General features: G+C 44.3%; 1 protein-coding gene across 4 annotated transcripts in view; it reads left to right on the top strand.

The window, feature by feature from the left end:
• MCC (MCC regulator of WNT signaling pathway) overlaps positions 1-26,479 on the top strand; it is a 425,462-nt gene that overhangs the window by 349,803 nt on the left and 49,180 nt on the right. For all 4 annotated transcript variants that reach the window (XM_027035816.2, XM_027035812.2, XM_015070216.3 and 1 more), the window contains 4 exons: positions 2,662-2,825; positions 5,693-5,899; positions 24,786-24,932; positions 25,874-25,963. In XM_027035816.2, coding sequence (XP_026891617.1) covers positions 2,662-2,825; positions 5,693-5,899; positions 24,786-24,932; positions 25,874-25,963 — 608 coding nt within the window. The remainder of the gene's footprint in view (positions 1-2,661; positions 2,826-5,692; positions 5,900-24,785; positions 24,933-25,873; positions 25,964-26,479) is intronic.

Genomic DNA, 26,479 nt, shown 5'->3' with positions numbered 1-26,479 from the left:
TCAGATTCTGTGTCTCCCTCTCTCTCTCTGCCCCTCCCCTATTCATGCTCTGTCTCTCTCTGTCTCAAAAATAAATAAACGTGAAAAAAAAATTAAAAAATAAGTAAACATTTAAAAAAGTTAAAAAAAAAATAATACAAGTCACTCGGGAGTGTGTGTTACTCCATCACAGTGGAGCAGGAACCGTGCACCTCGAGGTAAAAGATGATTTGGAGAAACTTCTCTGCTTATTACTTAGAATGAAGTGTGCTCCAGAGACAGTTCTATTGGCATGCTCCGGACCTCCTGGCCTTGAGTTGGTGGTAGGCGCCTGTACTCCATCTCCAGAGAGCCTTCTATGGTGAGGAGTGCCTCTCAGTTGTCAGCAGCTCAGGGCATGGTCTGTGATGAGGACAAAAAGAGTAAGGTTGATAGAAAACATGATGCTACTGGCAGCCTGTGTTTGTAGTCTGTCTCTTAAATATATGATGTGAGGTTCATATTTGCCCACTTAAAACTAATTCTTGATCGCCTACACTATTCTTGTTGAAGAATAGTGATCTATTCTTGTTGATCTCTTCTTGTTCTTCCACACTGGTGAGGAAGATCAAAGTTTCTTCTTTTCACATTTCAGCAGAGATGAGATAAGAAACACCTAAGTCAGATCAGATAGTGGTAATTGGCATGAAGGAGATAGGATAATAGGGTAGGGACTGAGCTGGGAGAGGAGCTGGAACCCCAGGCTTTAGGTAGGGAAGAGGCTTGATGAGGAGGTGGCATTTGAACTAAGAACTGAGTAAGTGGAGACCTGGGTAGAAATCTGTCTTGGCAGAGGAAACAGCAGAGGAAAAGGAAGTCCTGGAGCAGACAGGAGATTGGCATGCTCCAGGGATGGAGAGAAGGTCAGGAGTATGAATGGAGTGAGGGGGAAGGGAAGTTGAGCAGATGAGGCAAGGACAGCGTCAGCGGTTCTCACGCTGGCTGCACGTGAGTGTGATCTGAAGAACTTTAAAAATGTTCCCAGTACCCAAGCCCCACCTCCAGAGACTGTGATTTAATTGGTCTGGGGTGGGGCCTGGACATTGGTAATTTATAAAAGCTCTCCAGAAAATTCCATGGTGCAGCCTGGGTTGAGAACATCATCAGTCCTGATGATGCAGAGTCTCACAGACTCTGGTGAGGAGTTTGGACTTTCGTTGAATGACAGCAGGAAGCCATTAAGTGGTCTGGGCTAGGGGAATAACAGCTGACTTATGTCCTTAAGAGGCTCACTTTGGCTGCAGTGTGGGGAGCGGAGGTTGGAGGTTGTTCAGGTGGTTCCATGGAGAAATGGTGGTAGTTTGAACTGTGTTGATATCTGTGGAGATGGTAAGAAGAACTCACTTTGGGGATAAACTTTGGGGGTTGCACTCACAAGATGGATTGGGTTCTGGACGTGAAGCAAAAAGAAATGAAGCTTGCCTGAGAGTTAACCTGAGTAACTGAGTGGATGGTGATGCCCTTCCAGAGATGGGCAGGAACGGGTGGGAGAGGAGGGTGAATAATTGGGTCCATTGGTTGGTGTGAAAGCCTCAGGCTGTCTTCTCTCTAGATTGAGGTAACTTGGAGATCCGGGAAGTCAAATAAGGTTGGCCAAAATATTCTGATAAAGCCCACTGAGTGTTTTGAAGTCTTCCAAAGGTAAACACCAAAAACAATGGACTGTTGTAGTGCATGTACTGAGGAAGGGGGTGGAGGATGGAGAAGAGAAACTGTAGACGTTGAGCTCCTTTCATGCAGGAGGCAGACTGGCTGTAGGGGAAGAATGTACCCTGAGAGGCTGCTTAGAGCTAACACCTGTCTTGCAATAAGAAAAGAATCCAAAGTAACAGGTTATTTGGGTTTGGCTTTAAGGGGATTTTTTTCCCCAACAAAATTATCTTATAAAATATTTGTAGTTCACATTAAATTATAATTAATTTTTCTTCCCAAACCAGGCCCTAGGTGTCCAGCAATTAAAAGTAACCCATATTTTTAAGTCAGAATCAAATTATTGGAATTGTTTACAAGACCTTGACATGGAGAACAAAATGAACTTTATTAGAACAGTTTACTTTTCCCCTGATGGAAAAGGGGGTTAAATTGCAATGGTAGAACACGTTCAGTGGTCATATCAGAAAAAAAAATCCTGATTATAAGCTCATTGAAGGCAAGGACTGTCTCTTAACAGTTTTTATTTTTTTAAATGCTTGGTGTCCCTGTTCACTCTGGGCCTTTTTGTTTTGTTTATTTAATAAAGTTATGAGATCTCAGCTGAAACTCTTTCTGAAGTCTGCTCATCTGAATGGCTGAGGAGGAAGTTGACCAGAAGGCTTCTGAAGTCCCAACAGCCCCTTCTGGGACCCTTCTTCATTCTTACCAAAGAGTTTGAACATAGCTGTCTTCCAGGGAAAGACGAGAGCATTGAGCATGGCATGGCTATCTCGAAAGTGGCCAACATAAGTTAAGGCTTTATGTTGGCTCTAAGCCTCAGAGGCAGTGCCAGCAGCCTGTAAGATGAGGCCACGTGGCATGAAATTTGGAAATATGAAGCTCCGTTGCCATTCCATTTTACGTGACTGGGTCCCTCATGTAAGTGAAACAGAGAGCATTCGTTGTTGCCCACCTGCCTATTTAACTCCTCACATCCACATTTGCTCACAGATAATTGCAGTGACCTGAACTCGGAGCTGCAGAGGGTGCTGACGGGGCTGGAGAATGTTGTCTGCTGCAGGAAGAAGAGCAGCTGTGGCCTCTCCGTGGCTGAAGTGGACAGGCACATTGAGCAGCTCACCACGGCCAGCGAGCACTGTGACTTGGCCATCAAGGTACGCCACCCCACCCTTTGGCCGGCTTTTTGAGAGCATCCAAGGGAAATGGTCACATCTCTCTCCCTTTTGAAGTGTGGTTTTTGCAAATATTTGTTAGGAATGAGTGTTTCTAAGAAAACCATACTATACATTGCAGCAGGGAGAAGTAGGAGTCCTATAAATTTTTGTTGGGTTGAGTCACATTAAAAAAAGAAAAAGTCATGGGCGCCTGGGTGGCTCAGTTGGTTAAGTGTCCGACTTCGGCTCAGGTCATGATCTCACGGTTTGTGAGTTCAAGCCCCTTATCGGGCTCTTTGCTATCAGCACAGAGTCTGCTTAGGATCCTCTGTCTCCTCTCTCTCTCTGCCTGTCCCCTGTGCTCTCTCTCTCTCAAAAATAAATAAATGTTAGAAACAACTCATTATTTCAGCAAAGTCACTGGCTTTGCAGCAGAAATGATTTCCTGGGGCGACTGGGTGGCTCAGTTGGGTAAACGTCAGACTTGGGCTCAGGTCATGATCTCATTGTTTGTGAGTTCGAGCCCCGTGTTGGGCTCTGTGCTGTCAGCTCAGATCCTAGAGCCTGCTTTGGATTCTGTGTCTCCCTCTCCCTCTGCCCCACCCCTGCTCAGTCTGTCTCTCTCTCTTAAAAAAAAAAAAAAAAAAAGGCGGGGGGGGGGGGGCAGAGATTTCCTTGAAAACTCTTAGACTGCTAGTATTGAACCACATCATTTTACTATGGCCCATCATGTAGCACTTGCAAGTTGTAGGATTAACTTGGAAGTTTTATTTCACCTTTAAGGCTCCTAGAATATTATTTCAGAAGTTACCCATTCATGGTGCTAATTTAGGGTCTGAATGAGTCCTCTATCCTGAGCATGCTAGGCTAGGTGTCAGCCATGCCTGTCACAGCCGTCCGTCTTCCTGCTTAGGAAGCACCAGTGGAAGGTGCTGCATCTGCACAAACTCCTCATGAGCAATGGGAACTCCAGGTCCTGTTGTTACTGGGCTTCTGGCATCTTTATGCGCCTTCACCCGAGCTCCGTAATCTAGACAGCGGTTCACACTGAAAAGTCTGGGAGGAGCCTGTGTAAAGGGAAAATGTGACACGTTAATTGAAAAATACCTTCGATGCTAGGCGCAGGTTTCTGTCCACAGGAATTCTGGATTTCACAAAAGAGCTGTGGTATTTCCAGGTAAACCATGATTCATGTGTGTAGCACAACTGGTTTTCCATCTTATTCATCTCAGTTATGAATATACAGTTGATGTGGTTTGGGGAAGCAAACCACAGATGTTTCTTTCATGTTAGTCTCCCAGGCCCTGTATTTTTTTTTTTCTTTTTTTAATCCTTGAGAGACAGAGTGTGAGTGGAGGTGAGGCAGAGAGAGAGGGAGACACAGAATCTGAAGCAGGTTTTAGGCTTCAAGCTGTCAGCACAGAGCCTGACACGGGGCTTGAACTCACAAACCGTGAGATCATGACCTGAGCTGAAGTCAGATGCTTAACCAACTGAGCCACCCAGGTGCCCCTCCCAGGCCCTATATTTTTATAAAACATTTTAAGATTTTATTTATTTATTTTGAGAGAGAGAAAGAGTGAGCAGGGTAGGGGCAGAGAGAGAGAATCCCAAGCAGGCTCCACACTGTCAGCACAGAGCCTGATGCAGGGCTCGAATTCACGAACCATGAGATCATGACCTGTGCCAAAGTTGGATGCTTAACCGATTGAGCCACGCAGGAGCCTCTCCCAGGCCCTAGATTTGATTGTAATGTCAGCTTAGGTGCCCAGCCCTAGCCTCAGCCTGGAGAGGGCAGGAAGGGGCTGAGGATTTCTGCCAACCAGCAAGAGCCTGGAGCCGGGCTGACAAGGAAAAGAGCATCAGATTTGAGAGAAAGGATGAAGCCCTACATAGGGAAAGTGGCAACGAGATTTGGGTAACTTTTCATCAAGGAACCAACGTGGGTGTCCAAGGGAGTCATTCCCTCACATTCTTGAAATTTTGAGACCACCTGTTTCTCCTCACATCTTCTCACTGCCTTCTATGCTACATGGTAATACTCCCTCTTTTTTCCATGTCCTTTGGCTTATGCTTCCTATGTCAAAGGGCAATGGATGTGAACAAATAGTTTCTGAAAGCAAGTGGAATGAGTTCTTCCTTTTTTCTAATTTTACGCATTTTTCTTCTCCATTAATACTGTGTTTTAAATGAATTTGTGGGGGAAAAAACTCCAAGTACTATTAAGATTCTTTTCTTTTTTAGCTCATAGCTGTCTTATTAATTAATTAAATCCCTACTGTCTTAGAAGCATCCACAATGAGCTTCATCTTTTCTGTGTCACTGAGGTTTATTTTTATCTTTCACATCTTGGGAGTGAACCTCATTCACACCTTCTGAATTCTGATGTGACACTAAAAGCTAGAAATGGTGATGTGACCCCCGGTTATCTTGGAGTTGGAATGTGCAAGGCTTATAATTTGGGAAACTTCAAGTTAGATTTTGTATGCTGTTTGCAACTTCACATTTGCAACCATGATGATCATCAACTGGCTTGCTGTCCAGTTATGTGTATTCTCTGACTCTAGAACATGGGCAGAGGAGATAAACATTTGTGTGGACATGGCAGTTAGAGCCACAGATAGACCAACTTACCTTGGAGGGACTGTGTTGTTCTTACTCTGGGGACTATTGGGAAACACAGACTGTGACCCAGGCAAGTTATCTGAAAATGGGGAGGGGATAATTTGAGGGTAGTCACGGTTACTGCTTGCAGTGAAAGAGCTGTAGAACCTACTCTTCTGTCAGTACTTGCTCCCATCGTGCCTGTTTTCTTCCCCCAACCTTTCTCCCAGGTAACCCACTCACCTTGTCTTTGTGCTTTCCAGACAGTCGAGGAGATTGAGGGGGTACTTGGCCGGGACCTGTATCCCAACCTGGCTGAAGAGCGGTCTCGTTGGGAGAAGGAGTTGGCTGGGCTGAGGGAAGAGAATGAAAGCCTGACCGCCATGCTGTGCAGCAAAGAGGAGGAGCTGAACAGGACCAAGGCCACCATGAACGCTATCCGGGAGGAGCGGGACCGGCTCCGGAGGCGGGTGAGTGCACCAAATCCAACATGGCCAGGCCTTTCCCCTAGGCTGTGGGGCTGAAAGACAAATGAGCGTATACCGCCAGGGGCAGCCCCAAGAATGTTGTGGGATTTGCAGTTTTAGGAATCTCCATCCCTTTCTGATCATGAAGTCATTCTGCAAAGGGGAGTATTTTGAAAGTGCTGAGGTGTGCAGGTAAGCTTTTAAAAAACACCACTCTCTAGAATCACACATCTAAGTAGATGGTAAAATTATATCAGCTCAGTGATTCTCAAACCATTCTCCAGTGTATGCACATCTTCCCCAAGCTCAATTAAATTATCTTCTTTTAAGGTAGACTAAAAATATTTTATAATTGGCTAAAATTTATAGAATTTCCCCCTTTGCAATTTCTTCTATAAAACTTCCTTTCAGTTTATAGTACTTGCTTTCGCTTATCTACACTGAGTCTAATGTGAAATGTCATTTCCTCTAGTGCACGTATTAATGTTACAATAATCATGTGTATATGTGTGTGCATACACATGTTCTGTGTGTTAAGTGTGTGTATGTGTGTGTGTGTAATTCTTGGCATTCACCCCAGTGTACCCCAACATACCAAATGGCTCTATGGCCTGAACCAGTTTTAAGAGCAACTTGCTTAGGAAATACATCCATTACTAAAGGAGCTGATGTTTCAGGAGAAAAATGTTTGGCAGAATTGTTAAAGCACTTGGTTTTTCAAAGATGGAGTTTTTTTTCTCAGGAACCTACAAGTATTTCTTTGGCTGTGATTTTGATCTGTGATTGGTCTGGGGTAAAGCAATGAATTCTTCAATCAGAAACACATTCCCTCTGAACTTCACTTTCAATTACTGGACGTACTTTACTCTCTTTTTCAATCTTGGCAATATTAGAAGCTTGCTTTCTAGTTGTGCTCTGACTGGCAATTGTGCACAAAGATAAAGTTGACTTAGGTAAAATACATTTAGTAGATCCCCTCATCCTTCACCATTGCTTTTCCTCCTTTTATTTTTTTTTAAGTTTATTTATTTATTTTGAGAGAGAGGGAGAGAGAGAACCAGCAGGGGAGGGGCAGAGAGAGGGACAGAGGATCAGAAGCAGGCTCTGTACTGACGGCAGAGAGACTGATGAGGGGCTCAAACTCACAAACTGCGAGATCATAACCTGAGCCAAAGTCAGATGCTTAACCAACTGAGTCACCTAGATGCCCCTCTCTTTTACTTTTATTTATTTACTTTATTATTTTAATGTTTAGTTACTTATGAGGGAGAGAGAGAGAGAGTGTGTGCGTGCGCGCATGTGAGTGGGGGATGGGCAGAGAGAGAGGGAGACAGAATCTGAGGCTGACTCCAGGCTCTGAGCTGTCAGCACAGAGCCTGACACAGAGCTTGAACTCACTGCAAGATCATGATCTGAGCTGAAGTCAGACACTTAACCAACTGAGCCACCCAGGCGCCCCTCCTCTCCTTTTTTTTTAAACGCTTATTTATTTTGTGAGAGAGCCAGAGTGTAAGCAGGGGAGGGGTAGAAAGAGAGGGAGATGCAGAATCTGAAGCAGGCTCCAGGCTCCGAGCTGTCAGCACAGAGCCTGACGCAGGGCTCGAACTCCCGGACTACAAGATCATGACCTGAGCCGAAGTCTGAGACTTAAATGACTGAGCCATCCAGGCGCCCCTCCTCTCCTTTACATTTAACTTGTCTTCACTAAGGTCAGCATGTGTACATCATTCTGATTTTTTGTTTGTTTTTAATTTTTTTTAATGTTTATTTTTTGAGAGAAGGACAGAGTGTGAGTGGGGGTGGGGCAGAGAGAGAGAGAGGGAGACGCAGAATCTGAAACAGGCTCCAGGCTCTTAGCTGTCAGCACAGAGCCTTATCTGGGGCTCGAACCCCCCCACAAGCTGCGAGATCATGACCTGAGCCGAAGTCAGATGCTTAACTGATTGAGCCACCCAGGCGGCCCCCATCATTCTGTTTTTAATCCACAGACAAGTTTTCTTGGTTGCCGTTACATATGAATATGGAAGAAATTACTATTTTTAACCATGATCAGCTCTTGTCCTCATTTCTGGCTCATGTCATAATTAAAAGGCCCGCATTCCTATCTCCCGTATCTGAACGTGTTTGTCTGAACTCACGTGCCTAAGCTTATTTTCAGTCCCCAGCTGTATGGGATGCCATTCTCTGCACTTGCATCAGCAGGTGTAAATCATCCCAGTCAGCAAAGACTTTATCTGGGCAAGCTGGTGAAATTTACTTAGTGCTGAGGCCCACACCACCTGGAGCTTCCTGGGTTACACTCCCTGATCATTATGACTAATGCCCTAATTAGGCATGCTTGCTCTTAGTGTGCACGTTCGGATGGTGCATGTTTTGTGAAGGAAATGTTGGTCTTAGATGTAATTACATATTGTGTATTAGAATAAATTTTCTCCTCTAAACTTGAGTTACTAAAGTACAAAACATCCCTGGATTGTGACAAGCAAAGGATGAAAAGCCAGTCCCCCTTCTTCAAGTATCGTCTCCAACTCTGGAGGTTAGTGTTAAGAACAGCATACTGTGGTGGTACTATGTAGTACTATGTACCTGGGGTCACAGCCTGACCTGCCAAGTCACCATGAACCTTTAGCAAGTTACCTAACCTCTCTGAGCCTCAGTTTACTCTGCCATGAAGTGGGAATAAGAATAGTATCCACTGTAGTATCCAAAATTAGTTAATACTCATAAAGCACTTAGACGATCTTAATTCTTTTTTCTTAATTTTTTAAAATATTTTTTACTTATTTTTGAGACAGAGAAACAGCATACAAGTGGGAGAGAGGCCGAGAGAGAGGGAGATACAGAATCCCAAGCAGGCTCCTGGCTCTGAGCTGTCAGCACAGAGCCCGACACAGGGGCCCGAACCCACAAACTGTGAGATCGTGACCTGAGCCAAAGTCAGACGTTTAACCGACTGAGCCGCCCAGGTGCCCCAGATAACCTTAATTCTGATCACACTTAATATCTTTGAAGGTTTGCAGTTAATATGATTTTATATAATTTATATTTCCGTTACATCCCAATCATAAAATGTTGAGTAGCCTTGTGTCTCTTCGTCAATGGGAAATGTCCTCAGAAATTTGTATACCTACCCACAATTAATTTCTCTATTGCAAAATAATTGTGGGTCTCATAGAATTTGCCAGCTGTGTTAGAATGCCAGTTTGCTAGACTTTAAATGCTGGATGACTTCCACCCACCACCACCCAATATATTTCATTTCCCTGAGGAGGAATCTGTCTTTTGTGGTTTGTTTTCTTCTGTTCCTGCCTGATGTGTCGCTCTTTGGAAAGATTAAGGTACAGTTTTGTTTCCATCTCTGTGATGCCACATCGCACATGGCTTGTTTGCCTTGGCTGTCTTTAGAGCAGGTCTGAATCCACAGTTCATCAAAGTTGCCTGAAAAGCAAGTGGGGCCACATTTCTTTTCACTGCTCACATTCATCGAGTAGAATTTGAACTGACCAGATCGATAGGACTGGTGCTTGCCCCCTGCCTGTAATTAAACAAAGTGCTCTCAGTAGATTTTCTAGGCCTGATTCAAGATTTAATTAAATTAGAGCTTTAATGTCAGTTAACAGATTGGGCTACTTGGCAGAGCAGTAACTAAGGAACAACAGACAGACAATTTTTATTATTGGGCCCAGCTCATTATTAAATGAGATAATCATTTATGTCTGCATGCTCAATAATATAACCACTCATTTCCTCACACTTTAAGAAGTGGGCTTAATTTAGGCAAGGTAGAATTAATTTCTCTAGAAAGGAAGCTCTTTGCTCTTCATTTATTCATTTCATAAACATGATAGGCCATCTTGTCTGTGTTGGGCAGAGAGGTTATAGTGACAAATAGGACAGAGTCCTTGGCTTGATGGGTCTTGGAGAGACAGGCAAGCCAACAGGTTGTCACAATGGTGTATGTCATGTTGTAGGGAGGGATGAACACAGAGGGCACCCTGGCAGTCCAAAGGAGCGTCATTGGACAGTAGGTCCAGCCTCACCACACTATTTGCATCTTTTACCTAATTGTTTAGGTCAACTGCCATGTAGCAAAAATCATTAGTGCTTTCCTCAGATAGTTGGGTAAAGCAAATTGGATATGACCACGGGCTCATGAATCTGTATCCCGTTGAGTCATAGACTTAAATCACAATCAGGCCATACAGTTCCTTCTGAGATTTGGTACAAATTCTTCGGAAAGTTCTACAAATTCATGGCATAAAGTGGTGGTAGGAGGGTTTCTTCTGTATACCCCATGCCCTACCTGGGTATTTCCAGCGTGTCTGGAAGTGAATTTCATCAACGTCTCCTGAGCTTCCTTCATCCTTGGGGTTTGACTTCAAGTTTGAGTCTCTGGTTATCACCACAGTAAATTCAAGAGACTAGAAGACACACTGTTTTGAACTAAATAAAAGTGATGTTAATCTCAGGTTTCTCCCCCTCTACTTTCCCTCAAAATGTCTTAAAAACCCTTAGTGTTAGTTAATTGACTTGGCTGGGCAGGGGAAGGGCAGTATTTCCACTAGTGCTAAGAAGATACAAGTGTGTGTCTTTTCCAAACCAATTACTCTTGATTCCTAAATGTAGTGTTGCATTTGTGAAGGGATTTCATTGTCTTGTGTTCATAGGGCCCATGTAATACAAATGGAATCAGTTCAGCTAAAGTCTTTTAAAATATAAATGGGGTCTCAGCTTCAGATTTTTTAATGGCTGCCACTTGGCTCCTTGGCCAGGAAAAAAGATGAGTAAATTTCTAGAATGCTGCAGTGCCCCTATCCTTCCCCCTTACCTCATCCCTCCTAAAGAAAGTAGCCTCAAGTTCCTAGTCATATATATAGCCTTTGGGGAGGAGGGGAGGGGACAGCTGGGAAAGGAGGACCACAGGTAAAAAGAAATTTCCTTCACACATTGTACTGTCTGTGGACCATTAATTCTAAAGCTTTTCAGAGTAATAATCCTGTCATATATTACTTTGGACCACTTTTTTTAAACTTAGGATTATAGTTTTATTATAGCAAAAATCAGAACGAGCCAAAATAAAGATGCCACAGGTCTGGAAGGGGTCCATATGCAGAAGTTCCTGTTGTCTTCCCTAAGTAGAATCCTGGACGGTGTTACTTCCTTTTCAGACAATACTCATAGTATTGCCAACCAGGGAAGTTCACCCGAGCTTCAGTATCCAATGTTTTTATTGAGGTTTCATGATGTAGGTGTGATTGCTTGAATTATTGGCCATGTGGCTGACCTCAATTCCCAGCTGCTTCTGCTTCGGGGAGATGAGGCTGATATCCTTCAGGCTACTTTTAAGTTTGTGCTAATGACACACATGATAGAGGTGCACTGTGTCTGCCACTGTCATTATCCTAAAGTTCCAGGAGGTTGTGAGGGTCCAGGGCTGTTCGTCTCAACCGGGTGTGCATGTGTCCCATGAACTCACCAACTGGGGCCATTTACAGAGCATCATCTTCTATGACCACCAGGTCCTCCTCTAGAGCCGTTAGTTCTAAATCCATTGGTGCCAGCTTCTGAACACTGAACTGGTTCTAAACACTAGATCCGTCTTCAGTATTCACCTGTGTTATCTCCAAGGGCACTTGTCCATCAGTGGTCATGCTTAAAGAAATTGGAAAGAAGAATCCATATTAAGCCAAAGAGCCTGTTAGAATAATTACCTTATAGGTTGACTGTGTATTTTATTACATACTTTTGTCTACTAATTAATCCATTTGCAATGCATATTTACTAGTAGGCTGCCCACCTCTACCAGGAAATGAGATTTATAGTATCATACGGATGTGTCTAGAGCACTGTCTGTCCCTGAAGCAGCCATTCACTTTGTCTGAATGGTCTCCTGTTATATGCTAATTCAGTATCTCTTTGATATTTTTAACTAAAAATCAGTAACAGTGGAATATTTCTGGAAGTGAAATTGTTGTGACCTTATGTAGGTTAAATAAAGATTCATCTCCGATTTGCCTTATTTGGCTTTAAGCCCCATCTGAGCTCTTTCCGCTCTGCCTCCCCCTCCATGTTGCTTTTCTTGACCACAGTGTCTGTATATGGAAAGTGCAACACTGCAAAATGGTACTTTATATTTACTATGAATTTATATATGCATAAACTTACATTGGCTACATGTGCATGTATTTAAGATAGACCAGAACAATATAAACCAGTCTCATAATAGTTATGGCAAGAAGGGGAAGCAAGCACCTAGGAATGTAGGTCAAAGGGTACTCAAACTTTTCCACGATGTTCTAATTTTATTTTTTAAATGAATGTGTTCTTTTGTATAACTTTTAATAGGTGGAGATATATACATAGAAATAGAATGAGGGGTGCCTGGGTGACTCAGTTGGGTTAAGTGTCCAACTCTTGATTTCAGCTCAGGTCATGATCTCATAGTTCGTGAGTTTGGTCCCTATGTTGGGCTCTGTACTAACAGTGCAGAGCTTGCTTGAGATTGTGTCTCTTTCTCTCTGTCTTTCTCTCTCCCTCTCTGTCCCTCCGCTGCTTATGTGCTCGCTCGCTTGCTCTCTAAATAAATAAATAAATAAATACTTAGGTGGAAAAAAAAAGAAATAGAAGGAAAGCTAATGTGCCAAAATATTAATAGAGGCTGAATCTAGGCAGTGAAACATTAGGCATATTTTTCTTGTTTATACTTTACCTTAATTTTCAAATTAAGAAAAAGGAAGGATTATGGACAGTGATCTGTGTCTCCCAGCTTTAGCAAGTAGTAGTCAGACACAAATAGTCTTCTCTTTTGTCCTCAATGGAATTTTGTTCATATCTTATTCCATTTCTTCTTAGGACTTTCTTTATATGAGAAAGACATTGCTAGTATTAGTTAAGCGGTTTGGGGAGAGAGAGAGACAGAGAAAGAGAGAAAGAGAGAGAGAGACATAAAGAGAGACAGAAGGAGAGAGAGAAAGAAAGAGAATGAGAAAGGCCACCTGTTTTAACACCCCCAGCCCTGATCTGGCCATGAGGAAGGGAGCTGAGAGGAGTGTGGTCTGGCCCAGTGCTCTCCTTCCAACTCCTATTTTGGGGTCTCAGGTGGCTCTTTCTTTTGTATGACTGATATATTAGGATAAGGGTAGGTCATACAGCAGTTACAAATTAACCCCCAAATTTCAGTGGCATGGCATACCAAAAAAGCTGATTTCCTGCTTGCACTGAATGTCCAGTGCATATTTGGAGATGAGCACATAGCACTGTTCCAGGGACCCAGGCTGATGGCACCCGTTGTCTACAACATCTCTGCACTTACGTGTTTCCGCCCACAGCCAGTTGGCCAGAACTGGACAGATGTTCCATTTAACCACAGAGGGCCTGAGAAATGTGAAAGTGCATGTGGATATTTGTTGAGCAGAAAATGTTCCTAACTCAGCTGGCATGTTTGCTTTGAGCGTTATACCAGACAGACTTGGATGTGAATCAGGATGCCAGAGAAATAGGCCGTTTGACCCTCCATCTTGTGGTGGCTCTCCGTGTATATGTCAGAGTCACTGGGAAGCTCTTTAGAAGGATATGTGCTCAGGCCCTTCCATGAGCCACTGAATCAAAGGATGGGGTGCTGGACCCTGGCACACTTCCTCATCTTGATCCCAGCAAGTGCTCTGGGACAGGAAAGAGAACAAAGTGTCCTTCAGTCACCCAGTGGATGTGGGCCAAGACCCTCTCAAAGCATCTTTACCTCTCTTCCTGCAGGGTGAGTGAAAACGAGAACCTCAGCTTTTCAGGCACCTTCTCCTCACACCTGGCCTGTTCCTCCTGGCACCCACAGTGTGGCAGTGATGAGCCTGGTGTCTGAGGGGGAAGCCACTGGCTGTAAAGAGCTTGACCTGCTCCATTCACTCAGGAGGGTCACTGGAGCTAGAGGAGGGAGGTTGGAGAGGGATGTGATTGTCATGGAACCAGGCAAGACATGGGCACCCTGGGGCTCCAAAGGCAAGGAGGCATCACCTAGCAGAGTGACAACTTTTTGTGCTCATCCAGGAAAGGATTACAAGGTACCACTTACCAATGCAATCTTGTTTTTTTTTAATGCAATCTTGATAGCTTATTTTTTAAAAACCTGTTAACATTGATACCATTAACACTCTCTGAATGTTTTCAGAGTAAACATACCCCTCTTGGACTAAAAACAGATACCTCTGAAGGCAAAGCAGGATTTAAAACTGAAATTCAAAGACAAAACATACTTTGAGCATTTACTTGTGATGAACGATGATTTATACATGTCTTGTTTAATCTGCACCAGAATTCTACAAGATAGGTACTAGTGTTATACCCTTCTTAGAGATGAGAAAACCAACGCTCGCAGAAGTTTGATAATCTTGTCCTCGTCTACACTGACATTAATTCTTAGCACCGAAACTTGGGCTCTCCTAGCCTTAATATGTGATGCAGTTTTTCTTGTCCTATTGTTCAAATGCTTTTCCTGGGTCCTCTTCCCCCTTTTCCTCATCCTATCTCCTGCTTCTACACAGATCAAATTAATAAACCATCCTTTGTGACAGTAACAGGGACACCAGATTCCTTAGGCTTCTATAGATCAATCTTGCTAGCATGCTAAGACAATACTAAATGAAGGCAAAATGAGTTTGTTTCACAGAGAAGAAGTTAATGGTGGGTGTATTTATCTTGATTTGAGCCCAACAAAGCATTATTGGTAAAACCTATCACCCCTCCTTTCTGTGGCTTGAGGAAGTGTGAAGTGGGATCCAAGATCGAGAATTCTCAGAACTATGATTCTTTTCATGTCTTCTTTAAAAACAGTTCCACTTACTCTAAAAACACTTCATGCACATTTGTGCCATGGAAATTGTGAGGTAACTTTTTTAGTTGTGGGCGCCAGTGTTTACTTACCATTTCTCCAACCCCGACCCCTAAATCCCAGGTCAGGCTGTTTAAAGGCGAACTCTTGGCTATAAGTGAAATAGCTGACTCCCTTTTTTTGGAATGCCGGTGAGAAATTAAGATGGCAGCCAAAACTCTGCCCCTTTCCCTGATGGAGCCATTTTGATAATCCAGTCTAGGTTCTTCGGTGGGCTGTGGAACACAAAGAAAACAATGCACCTATCAAATCTTCAGAGAATGGAAATGCTGTCGGGTTTGTTTTCCTTCTTCTGTCTTGTGGTCCCCTTCCCCTTGTGTTTCAGCCTACACAGAATTGCCATAACCCATAAAATACAACTTTCCTGAAACACTGTGGAAATGAGATTAATAGGAACAAATGTGTGTCTTTTCTGTAAGTAAATTCGGATTCCTCATTTGTTTAAAGACTCCAAGAAAAGACTTCTAAAATCTCCAGTAAGAGAGTGATTCTCAGGGCTCCTGAGTGGCTCAGTCAGTCGAGCTTCCGACTTCAGCTCAGGTCATGATCTCATGGTTCATGGGTTCGAGCCCTGCGTCGGGCTCTGTGCTGACAGCTCAGAGCCTAGAGCCTGCTTGGAATTTTGTGCCTCCCCCTCTCTCTGTCCCTCTCCCGCTCGCACTGTCTCTCTCTCTCTCCCTCTCTATCTCTCTCTCAAAAATAAACCAACATTTAAGAAAAAAAAAAAAGTGATTCTCTGCAGAATACCCACAAATCTGGACTTGGAGGAGGCTGCTCTCTGAGAAGCACATGGGACCAACTGCCTGAAGCTTGTTAAGTAGAGCTTCTGCGGCCCAGCGGTTCTGCCCTTCTGCAGAGTAGATCCTCTCCTCTCAACGAGCTCTATTACACAGTGAAATTATGAATTACACCCTAATTGCCTGAAATTACAACCACCCAGCCAGTACTGCTGCACATCGTAAGTGGAACAAACTTCTCCTTCTCTGGGTGATGATGGTGCTTCTAATCCTGCTCAGGACTCCCAGGCCACCTTTCATTCCTGCCTGTCACTGGTCTGTGGACCACATTCACAGATGACTTCATCAGCAGATGCAGTGGCCTTGTCTTTGTTCCTACAGCTGTCCTGGGAGATCAAAGTGTCCAGCAGCTGACCCATCTTACACTTGGCCTAACGTCACTTTTTCAGGGGACTTCCCCTCACTTTGGAAACCCTTCCCTGTGCCCGCCCCACCGGATGTTTGCCTTTGTCAGCTCCAGCACCAGATTCCTCATCACCAGCATCTCGCTGTCTGGCCACCATAATCTCTTAGGCTCCTGATCTCTCATCTTGGTATTTACCTTCTTGCATTTGTTTGCTTTCATTTGGCCTGCAAGGGAAGAGAGATAAGCTAATTACATTCGTCTGTTAAAGGCACACTCACTGATCTGTGAAAGGTTCCTTGCTTTATTTATTCCTTTTATATCCCATTTCCTTTCCCCATTTTGTATATGTTTTTATACACAGTGTTTTGTGTTTTAACTTATATAAATGTTGTTGTGCTGTAGACTTCTTTCTCCCGCTCAGCACTCTGGGTCTGTCCATATTGCTGCACATCCATCCGGCCTTGTGAGCTGACGGCTGCCTCGTGTTCTGTAGAGTCACCTGCCACATGGACTGTACCTGACAGCCAGACTTCACTACCACACACATGGTTGCAGTGCCTGTACCCTTGTATCCTTCAGGCCTGGGTGGGAAGTTCTCTGCAGTACATGTCCAGCAGTTAGGGTGCAGAGTCCTGGGTCTCCATATTCATATTTTGACCAAGCCCCACAGCATGGCTTTGCAGAACGGCTTTCCAGTCCTTCCACTCATGGGCAGCTCAGGAGGGTTCCTCCTGCCCCTTCATCCTGCCATCTGTGCTCACTGTGGTCTCTTTCATAGGGTTTGTTTTTAGGGTTCGGTTTTCTTGTTACTGAAAGCACGTATCCTTAAAGAAGTTCTTTCAGGGGCCCCTGGGTGGCTCAGTGGGTTAAGCGTCTGACCTCAGCTCAGGTCATGATCTCATGGTTTGTGGGTCACCACGTCGGACTCTGTGCTGACAGCTGGGAGCCTGGAGCCTGCTTCAGATTCTGTGTCTCCCTCTCTCTCTCTGCCCCTCCCCCACGCATGCACACGTGCTCTCTCTCTCTCCCTCTCTCTTTCTCTCTCTTTCAAAAATAAGCATTAAAAAAAATTTAAAGAAGTTCTTTCAATAAAGGTCTGCGCTGGGTAAATTCTTAATCTTTGAGCATGTCTTTGTTTTTGCCCTTGCTCTTGATGACGATTACATAGCTTCCTCTTGCTCCTGTAACAATTTACCACAAACCTAGTGGCTTCAAATAACATGGATTTCGTATTTTACAGTTCTGAAGGTCAGAAGTCTGAAGTGCATCTCACCCCCTAAGATCTGAATGTTGTCAGGGCTGCATTCCTTCTCAGGCTCTAGAGGATAAGCTGCTTCCTTGCCTTTTCCAGCTTCTAGAAGCAGCAGGCCTCGTGCCCCTTCATCCTGCTTCTCCTGCAAGAATGCTTCCGGCTGCTGGGCCCACCAGATAATCAGGGATAATCTTCCCATCTCAAGATTCTTCTTGATCGTGAGATTCTTAGTTATTCCTGCAAGTTCCCTTGGGCTGTGTAAAGTCACATATTCACAGCTTTCTAAGACTATGATGTGGACATCTTTGGAGGCCATTATTGGGCCTACCACAATAGTCTAGCTATGTTTTAAATTTTAGGATGACAGTTTCTAGTTTTTTTAGGTTTTTTTTTCCTTTCACCTAAGTGGCTAGGCATCCCACCAGACAGCCTTAAGATTATCTCTTTATTCCTTTTCCCCCCTACGTTTGCACTACATTGTTGCTACATATGCAATTTTGACTTCATCCTCACTTTCCAAGTAGCTCTAACTGTACAACAAACCACCCCAAACTTAAAGACCTAAAACAATGATTCATTACTATCTGCATGGTTCTGGGGAACCAAGAGGCTCTGGTTGACAGTTCTCACTTGGGCTCACATGTGATTGCAGTCAGATGGTGGCTAGGGCAGAGTCATCTTGGAGGCTCCCCTTACTCCTATGTCTGTGGAGCGAGGCTGGCTGTTGTCTGGGACCTTAAGCTCTGACTGTTGGTCAGAACACCTGCAAAGATCCTCTCCAGGTGGCCTGGGCTTCCTCATGGTGGAGTGGCCAGTGGCTTGTAAGGCCAGCATCCCAAGAGCGAGTGGGCAAGACTGATTATTCTTTTCTAATCGAGCCTCAGAAGTTGTATGGTCTAGCTTCTACCACATTCTGTTCATTAGAAGCAGACCTTCGGGCCAGGCACAGGCAAGGGGAGGGGAATTGGACTCCACCCCTTGATGGAGGGAATATCAAAGAATTTGCAGATGTATCTGCAAATGACCACACCTGGCTAGAACCTAATGTGATTCTTCAGTGTCTGGACTTAGGTCTGCCTCCATGTCTGGAAAACCCATCTATTTTCTTTTCAAATATTCCTTGTCTGTCATGACATTGCATGTCATGTTCTCTTCCTCTGGAACTTCTTTAAAAGTATGTTGGAGCCTCGGTGGCTATTTGTGGTATCAGTGACTAGTGCATATTTTGTATCTCTTCAGCTCCCTGTGCTGGGTTCTGAATTAATTTCTCTGTTCCAGGTCACTAATTCTGTTTTCAGTTTTATCCAGTCTAGACTTTAACCAGTACATTGATTTTATTTATTGGCTACATTTTCTCCTGGCTTTTTTTATCCACCTAGTCTTGTTTGATATTTTCCTGATTTTGTTTTCTAACTTTATAAACTTTTTTTTGAGAGAGAGAGAGAGTGTGAGCGAGCATGAATGTGTGCGTGAGTGCTTGAGTGGGGGAGGGTCAGAGAGAGGGGGACAGAGGATCTGAAGTGGGCTCCATGCTGACAGCAGAGAGCCCAATGCAGGGCTTGAACTCACGAACCTGAGATCATGACCTGACCCAAAGTCAGGTGCTCAACTGACTGAGCCATCCAGGTGCCCCTGTGTCCTAATTTCTGTTTTTTATAGAAATTATTCCTTTCCTCTCTCGAAGGGCCCTCAGTAGACTGATTGTGACATAGTTTGCCGTTTGCTTTATTTTCATTTCTTCTTGGGTGGCTTCATCTCTGCTTTAGATTGCTGCCTCTCTTGTGTCATTGTCCCTTCTCTGCAGTCATCCCCCCATGTCCAGCAGCTTCTGGTCACGGGAGCCTTATGTCCCCCAGAGATAATGGGTGATTTACAAATAAGGTCTCTGAGGCAGTGCCTGGCTGGCAAAATCCAGACCAGTGTTCACTCTTAATTTATAAGATTGGGGCCCTGCCATACACAGATACTGTAGATTTGGATTTAACACCTAAATGCGTCCTGGGTCTGGGATTTTGGCTTCTTACGGTTTACCCCTGGGCACAGTTCTGGGGCTTCTTTCTGGCTTCTCCAGCAACTCCCTTTGTGCTAGTGCACTGGTCACAGAACAGCGGAGCAGGAAAGTTCCAGGCTTATAGAGGAGGATCTGCTCAGAGAGCCTGACAGGGGTGCCTCTCTGCCCCTCCTGGCCCCACATGCTATACCTTGCTCTCAATTCCCAGGGCTGCTGTGGCACCACCTCCCCCTAACCTCTGTAGTTTTATTTCCCACTTCATTTCTGGCACCTGGAGCTCTCACCGCCTTTCTTTTAACCTTGGCAGTAAATTTCTTTCTCATTGTTGCTCTTTTATGCAGCATTTCTCTGCATTCTTAGTAAGAGGAATGCCTGTTTACTTTAGCTGAGGCTGTCATATGCTGGAAATTGTCATTTGTTCTGTATACAGACAGTCTTATTCCTGTTTTCAGCCTACTTTTCATTCTCGTCCTTCATAGTACCTGCCAAGGCTGCGTCTAAGCCCTGCCAACCTTCTTGGGAGTAGACAGGCCGCCTTCCCTCGTGTATTTGATAGAATTCGGTGTTTCCATTCTGTTCTTTCTATCATTACTCTTCTTTCTACTTTGCATGTACAGAATGTGCCCAAATCTTTCTGCTAATGCCCTAAGCATGTGCTTTTCACTGTTACGGTTTTAATCTGTTCTTTTTATTCTTCACTATTATTTCCATGAGGTCTCCAGAGTTTGAAGAGAACAATGCATTGACTCAGTCTACTGTCTTGAATGAAAGAGCTCAGTGCATTCTCAGTTGACAGGGGTTTTTTTTTGTTTTTGTTTTTGTTTTTGTTTTTTTTTGGTCCTCAGCTTCCTTTGTCATTTCTGATACCTGCTATTCCCTCCCTCACTCCTAGCAGAGGACTTTAACTCTTTTCTCTTAGAGAAACATCCCATCTGATGGGAGCTCTTCTGTTTCCCATCCTCCTCCTCTTATCTGCAAACTCCCTTTCTTACTGCCTATCCTCACCTCTTTTCCATCCCAGAGCAAAAGCACCTTCTTGTCAGTCCTCCATTGATCAATTGCCTGTGTATGGGCTCTCCTCCCACCCCCATTGCTCTGCCTCTTCCCTGGGCAGCCTCATCTTCATGTAACATTCCTAAACTGTATGCCCAATTCTGCTCTCCTTCCCTTGGGTTCTATTTCTAATTGTTGACTGAATCACTTAGATACCCCCATGGTTTTCTCAAATTGAGCATGTCCAAAGCTAGCGTCTTTATTTCTCTTTGAAAAATCTGCTCCTTCTTATGTTTTCGCCATTGTGCTGAGTGGCACCCTGATTCACTAAATCACACCAGCCACCAATTTGTGTTTGTGTGTGTGTGTGTGTGTGTGTGTGTGTGTGTGTGTGTGTTTAACTTCCTAGAATAGTTCTAGAACTGCACTGACCAATACAGTCATTACTGGCTACATCTATTTACATTTGAATTCAAATTGATTAAAATAGAATGCAGTTAAATATTTAGTTCCTTGGGTCTAGTAGGCACATTGCAAGTTCTCAGAAGTCACATGTGGCCAGTGCAGCTGTACAACATCAGCATTGGTACCAGAAGTTGTTGGGTAATGCTAGTCTAGGGTGTATTTTACCATTTTTGCTTCCATTGTGATGTTTGAACCTTATCTTTTTCTTGAACTGTCAGTACATCTCTTGACTTACCTCCTTTTTCTTGTTCATTTAGTTCATTCTCTTTTCTTTTTTAAAAAATGTTTGTTTTTGGGGCGCCTGAGTGGCTCAGTCAGTTAAGCGTCCGACTTTGGCTCAGGTCATGATCTCACAGTCCATGAGTTTGAGCCCCACATCAGGCTCTATGCTGACAGCTCAGAGCCTGGAGCCTGCTTCAGATTCTGTGTCTTTCTCTCTGCCCCTCCACTACTCATGCTCTGTCTCTCTCTGTCTCAAAAATAAATAAAAACATTAAAAAAAATTTTTTTTAAATGCTTGTTTATTCTGAGAGAGCGAGAATGTGCATGCTTGCGAGCAGGAGGGAGGCAGAGAGAGAGGGAGAGAGAGAATCCCAAGCTGGATCCACACTCAGTGCAGAGCCAGATGCAGGTTTCTATCTCATGACCTCTAGATCACGTCCTGAGCCCATATCAAGAGTCAGATCTTTACTGACTGAGCCACCCAGGTGCCCCTCATTCTCTTTTCTAATCAAATGATTTTTATAAGACCCTTTACTCTCTGTGGGAGTCAGAGTATAAATGAGAAATGCAGAGTTCTGGCATTTTAATGTCAGTTCCTTATTTGAACCTTTCACAGTCCTCTCCACCCCGCCCCACCCAACCCCATTCCACCCTGCCCCCATTGCCTTTTCCTTTTTATTTGCTTGTTGAACAACTACTTGACCTTTTTTTTTTTAAATTTATTTATTTTGAGAGAGACAGCTCAAGTGGGGAAGGGGCAGAGAGAGAAGGAGAGAGAGAAACCCAAGCAGGCTCCTTGCTACCTTCGCAGAGCCTGATGTGGGGCTTGAACTCACAAAACTGCAAGATCCTGACCTGAGCCCAAACCAAGAGTGGGATGCTCAACTGACTGAGCCACCCAGATGCCATGGTACTGGGGGTTTAGAACTTGGCCTGTCTTTTTTTTGGGGGGGGTGGGGGATACATGACACAATCTCCTATAGTGGGTGAGAATAGGAATGAGGACAGAGCTGTGTCTCTCCCTTCTCCCAAGCCTCATCTGTGCTGAATCAGCAAATTGATTGTAGCCTTCATTTCTGTGCATTTATTCATTTAAATTAATTAAGCCCTACCCCCCCTCCCCCAAATCAAGAAAAGAGAGAAGGCTGTTTAATCCAACTGGCTGTCTATCTTCATAACAAGCTCACTTTACTCCCTTCAGCTGGATTTTTTTTCACTGCCTAACAATTATCATTAAATGATAAAGCGTAGACCAAAAATAAACATGTTTATCATTCTGTGCTTTTCAAAGACATTCTCTAGGTCTAAAACTTTTTCAAGGAAAATGGATATTTAGATTTAGAAATGGTTTTAAGCATGCATGCCTGTGCGCAAACAAGCCATGGAAACGCAGTAAAAAAAGAACATTTTCTGTTATTTTTCAGTGCCATCTAAATTTTCCACAGTGGACATGTTTCACTTTAGTGATTAGAAGAAGAAACTTTTTTTTTAATAACATGGGCAGGTTTTTTTAATGTTTATTTTTGAAAGAAAGAGGACATGCACATACACGCATGCACAGAGGGGAGGGGCAGAGAAGCAGGGAGACCAGAGGATCCAAGGTGTGGCAGCAGAGCCCAACTCAGGGCTCGAACTCATGAACCATGATATCGTGACCTGAGCTGAAGTTGGACGCTTAACTGACTGAGCCACCCAGGTGCCCCAATAACCTAGGTAGTTTTAATGAAGTTCTTATAAATTTGCCCAATGAAATTAATATATATTTACAAATAAATTTATATGTTTTTGTGTGTGTGTGTGTGTGTGTGTGTGTATATATATATGGCTTATTTATTTAAAGTGAGAGGGTGAGAGAGGAAGGAGCAGAGAGAGGAGAGAGACCAAGCAGGCTCCACGCTCAGCGCAGAGCCCGATGTGGGGCTCAATTCCAACAAACGTGGGATCGTGACCTAAGCCGAAATCAAGAGTCAGAGGCTTAACCAACTGAGCTACCCACGTACGCCTTACATATATATTTTAAAAGTAAGATGAGGTGGGCCAATTGGCATTCTGGGAACAGACCATTGATTGCTTTGTGAATGATCCAGATACTCTTTAGATTTTGGAGTGGTGTTAACATTGTTCGTTATTAAGGCCCTCATCAGACTTAAACAGCAATAAGTAATTGAAATCCATGGTCTCCACCAGGGAGTTTTCCCAGGTGCCAGGAAGCCAGCTTGATGGGAAAGTGGGCCCTCTCCCTTTGCCATGCAGCATAAAGAGGCCTCCACGCTATGCCTCTTCTTGATTTGTTGGGGACCAGTCTAGAATGAGCCCTGTCATCTTTCCCCAGCAATACCATTTGGCTTTAACAAGCATATGTTTTTCTAGTCTTTAAACTATTTTGAGGTCAGCTCTGTGTCTGGTGTACTATGAGGACGACCCACATTTCCATCAACCCACAGTTACTGGAAGCTTCAGCAAAGCATTAGGCACTTTGTAGCTGTTACCCTATTGAATGCAATTTGCTCCGAGGGAACTTTCCAATTTTGGCTTCTAATATGTTGATGAATTATTGAAATTTCAATTACTTTTGGTTCCCAATTTAGCAGGATGGAGACATCCAAGATATTTAATATAAAAAGCTTTCCAGTCGCTTTTAGAAAAGGGTTTTGGTATCAGGGATGTGGCTGAGGTGCTGTGTGGCCCTGGGAGTCCCTTAAGACTCAAGGTGTGAGCCCCCAACTGGGGCATCTGCAGGTCCTGGGAGCCTGGTAGATATGCAGATTCTATCTACTAACTCAGAATCCCTGGGGGTGGGACCCTGTACTCTGTGTTTTAACAAGCCTCCCTGACATTCTGGTGCACTGACAAGTTTGAAAAGCACTGCCTCAGATGTGCCAGTGATGATTCTTCCCAGCAGGACCTGGTGCCCATTTGGAAGGTCCCTCGGGTGCCATAGTCCGTTTGCCCTTCAAGGTAGACACTGTACCCGATGATAAAGCTGTGATCCAGGTCATCAGGAAGACCAATTTCAAACAATTACCTTCACTTACTTGGAACACTTCTCACTTTGGAAATCGCTGAGCCATAGTCCTAGAGAAAGGAGTTTGGACATTTAAATTCTGTGTAGGTAAATGTGTGTTCTAAATTCAACTCAAAGGGCCCCGTGTTTCTCTTTTATACAGAAAGACTGTTGACACACTCCACTATTCCCAGGATAAGCCCTCCTTGACGTCTCTTGGGGAAAAGCTCAGGTGCATCTGTGTCTTCCCCTTAGGCTCCCCTCAGTGCCAGTGCATGCAGCTCTTCAGGCCTAGGGTGTCACCCGGCTGCCTGTGCTCCTGTGCATGCTCTTCTCCCAGCTACACTTCAGCTCACCCATAGCACCACGAGAGCCAGCCCCTACTCTTGTCTGTTACAACCAGCTCACCTCGAAGACTGTGTTCCAGCACCACCCCCTCCTTCCCTGTCGACTTCAGATGGAGACACATTCTTCCTCTTTTTTGCTTCCTACAACACCTTAGGTGGATATCTATAACATTAATGTGCACTTGCATTGAAATTATCTGTTCTCTCATGTTTGAGTTCCATGAGAGTGGCGATTTCATCCCAGGTTCTCTATCTGCAGTGCCATTCAGGCGTTCAGGCCCATGAGGTTCAAGGAATAAGCATTCCTTAAAGATGGTCCTTGCAGCTCTGTTGGAACCTTCCAGAGCCTTAAAAACCATTTTTACATCATACTTGTGAAGAACAGATGATGGCCAGCCAGTGGCAGGTCTAGTTAAGAATACGGCAAACTTGTATGTGGACTTAACCAAGTTAGCTTTTCAGTGAAGCTGATCTCTTAATGTAAATGAAAACTCAGCCATCCACCCATCTGGCTATTTTGCTCTTTGGCCAGGGAAACTATAGACTGTGTCTAAAGGCATTATTATTTCAGGTTCGAGAGCTTCAAACGCGACTACAGAGCGTTCAGGCCACAGGGCCCGCCAGCCCTGGCCGCCTCACTTCCGCCAACCGCCCAGTTAACCCCAGCACCGGGGAGTTGAGCACGAGCAGCAGCAGCAATGACATTCCGATCGCCAAGGTGAGCTCCAGGAGCGGGTGGGAGCACCACCTCTTTTATCTGGAAGCACCAGCCCCTCCCAAGCATGGCCACTGTGCAGGCATGTGATTAGTGCACAAGGCTGTGAGGGGCTCTTCCCTAGCATCTCACACAGGCCTCCTATGCTGGGGCTGCAGGGAGAGATAACCCACTAGTAGTTTTAAGTCTCTCTCAGCTGTGACCTGGATGCCAATTCTCATTAATCAGCTAGCAGGAGCAGATCATGGCTGTCAACTTGTGGAAAGCAAGATGTTTTGTCAGGTTCTACAGTAGAAGGGGTGGATGGATAGTTGCTCTTGAGGACTGGGATTCAGCCCAGGAGGGGACCCTGAGTAATAAATCAATGATCTCCCTTCTCATAGGACCAACAGCCCTGCCTGCAGACAGATAGGCTCTGCTGGGCACGCCATGTCAGTTAGAGAGGCAGCCTCATGCCTGCTTATATGTTGAGTCTGCCCCAGAGGGACTGGTCAGATGACACATATTCTCTTCCATGGTAATCTACCAGTCTCCACAAGAAGGTTAGTTCTCAATCATCAAGTTGAATAAGTTGGGTCAAACCAGTGTTTCTCAACCAGCAGTGATTTTGTCCCTTCAATGGGTATTTGGCAATGTCTGGAGACCTTTCTGGTGGTCACAACTAGAGTACTAGTGGCATCTTGTGGCTAGAGGCCAGTGATGCTGCTAACCGTCCTATGGTGCACAGAATTCTACAGCAAAGAATATCCAACCCCAAATGTCACTAGTGCTAAGGTTGGAAAACCCTGGGTTAAGCAGATGGTAGAAAAATTGGATGAGTAATTTTTAAGAAATTCATTGATCAGTTTAGTTGCCATGGCTAAACAAGAGCCCTGTAAAACACAGTCTCAACAGTGTATCTAGAGAGTGATATGTCATTTTTCGATAATTTTTTGTTTTTCAAGATTGCTGAGAGGGTGAAGCTATCGAAGACCAGGTCCGAGTCTTCATCATCTGATCGACCAGTCCTGGGATCAGAAATCAGTAGTATAGGGGTAAGTGTTCACAAGAAGCAAGGCAAGAAAGTGCCCAGTAGAGCTGCACAGGCTGCAGCTCGTAGATGACAGAACTTCCCAAGTTCACCTCCCATAAACCAGTTAATTATAATAATAAATCCTACCCCATTTCCTTCCAGAGGATCAGATTAAAATGTAGAGTGGTTTCTTCATCAGGGAATTACTCATTCGGCTTTAAGGGAATTTTTCTTTTTCTCTACTTGAAACCTTTCAGAAAGAAATGATTTAGGTCTCATTACTGGTGATGTAGATGAAAGTCTTGAAGTACCTGCTGTATATCACCCTGCTACCCCAGAGACCGAGTAGGTCAGGAAGCTCTAAGAGAATTTTACCTTTTGCACATGGCTCTTAAAAGGGAACGTGCTGTCCAGTGAAGATGAGTGCTGCCTTTGAAGTGTAGCCTGATGCCAGGAAAGACTGGAACCTTCCTGCTTAGTTATCAGGGTTTTCATCTAGAGAGCCTACAAACCCCTTGGGCCCATAACAGCTGATGGA

The sequence above is a fragment of the Acinonyx jubatus genome, chromosome A1 (assembly GCF_027475565.1).
Source record: "Acinonyx jubatus isolate Ajub_Pintada_27869175 chromosome A1, VMU_Ajub_asm_v1.0, whole genome shotgun sequence".
Lineage (NCBI taxonomy): Eukaryota > Metazoa > Chordata > Mammalia > Carnivora > Felidae > Acinonyx > Acinonyx jubatus.
The sequence above is the reverse complement of the archived record's forward strand: the minus strand, read 5'-3'. Positions and strand labels throughout refer to the sequence as shown.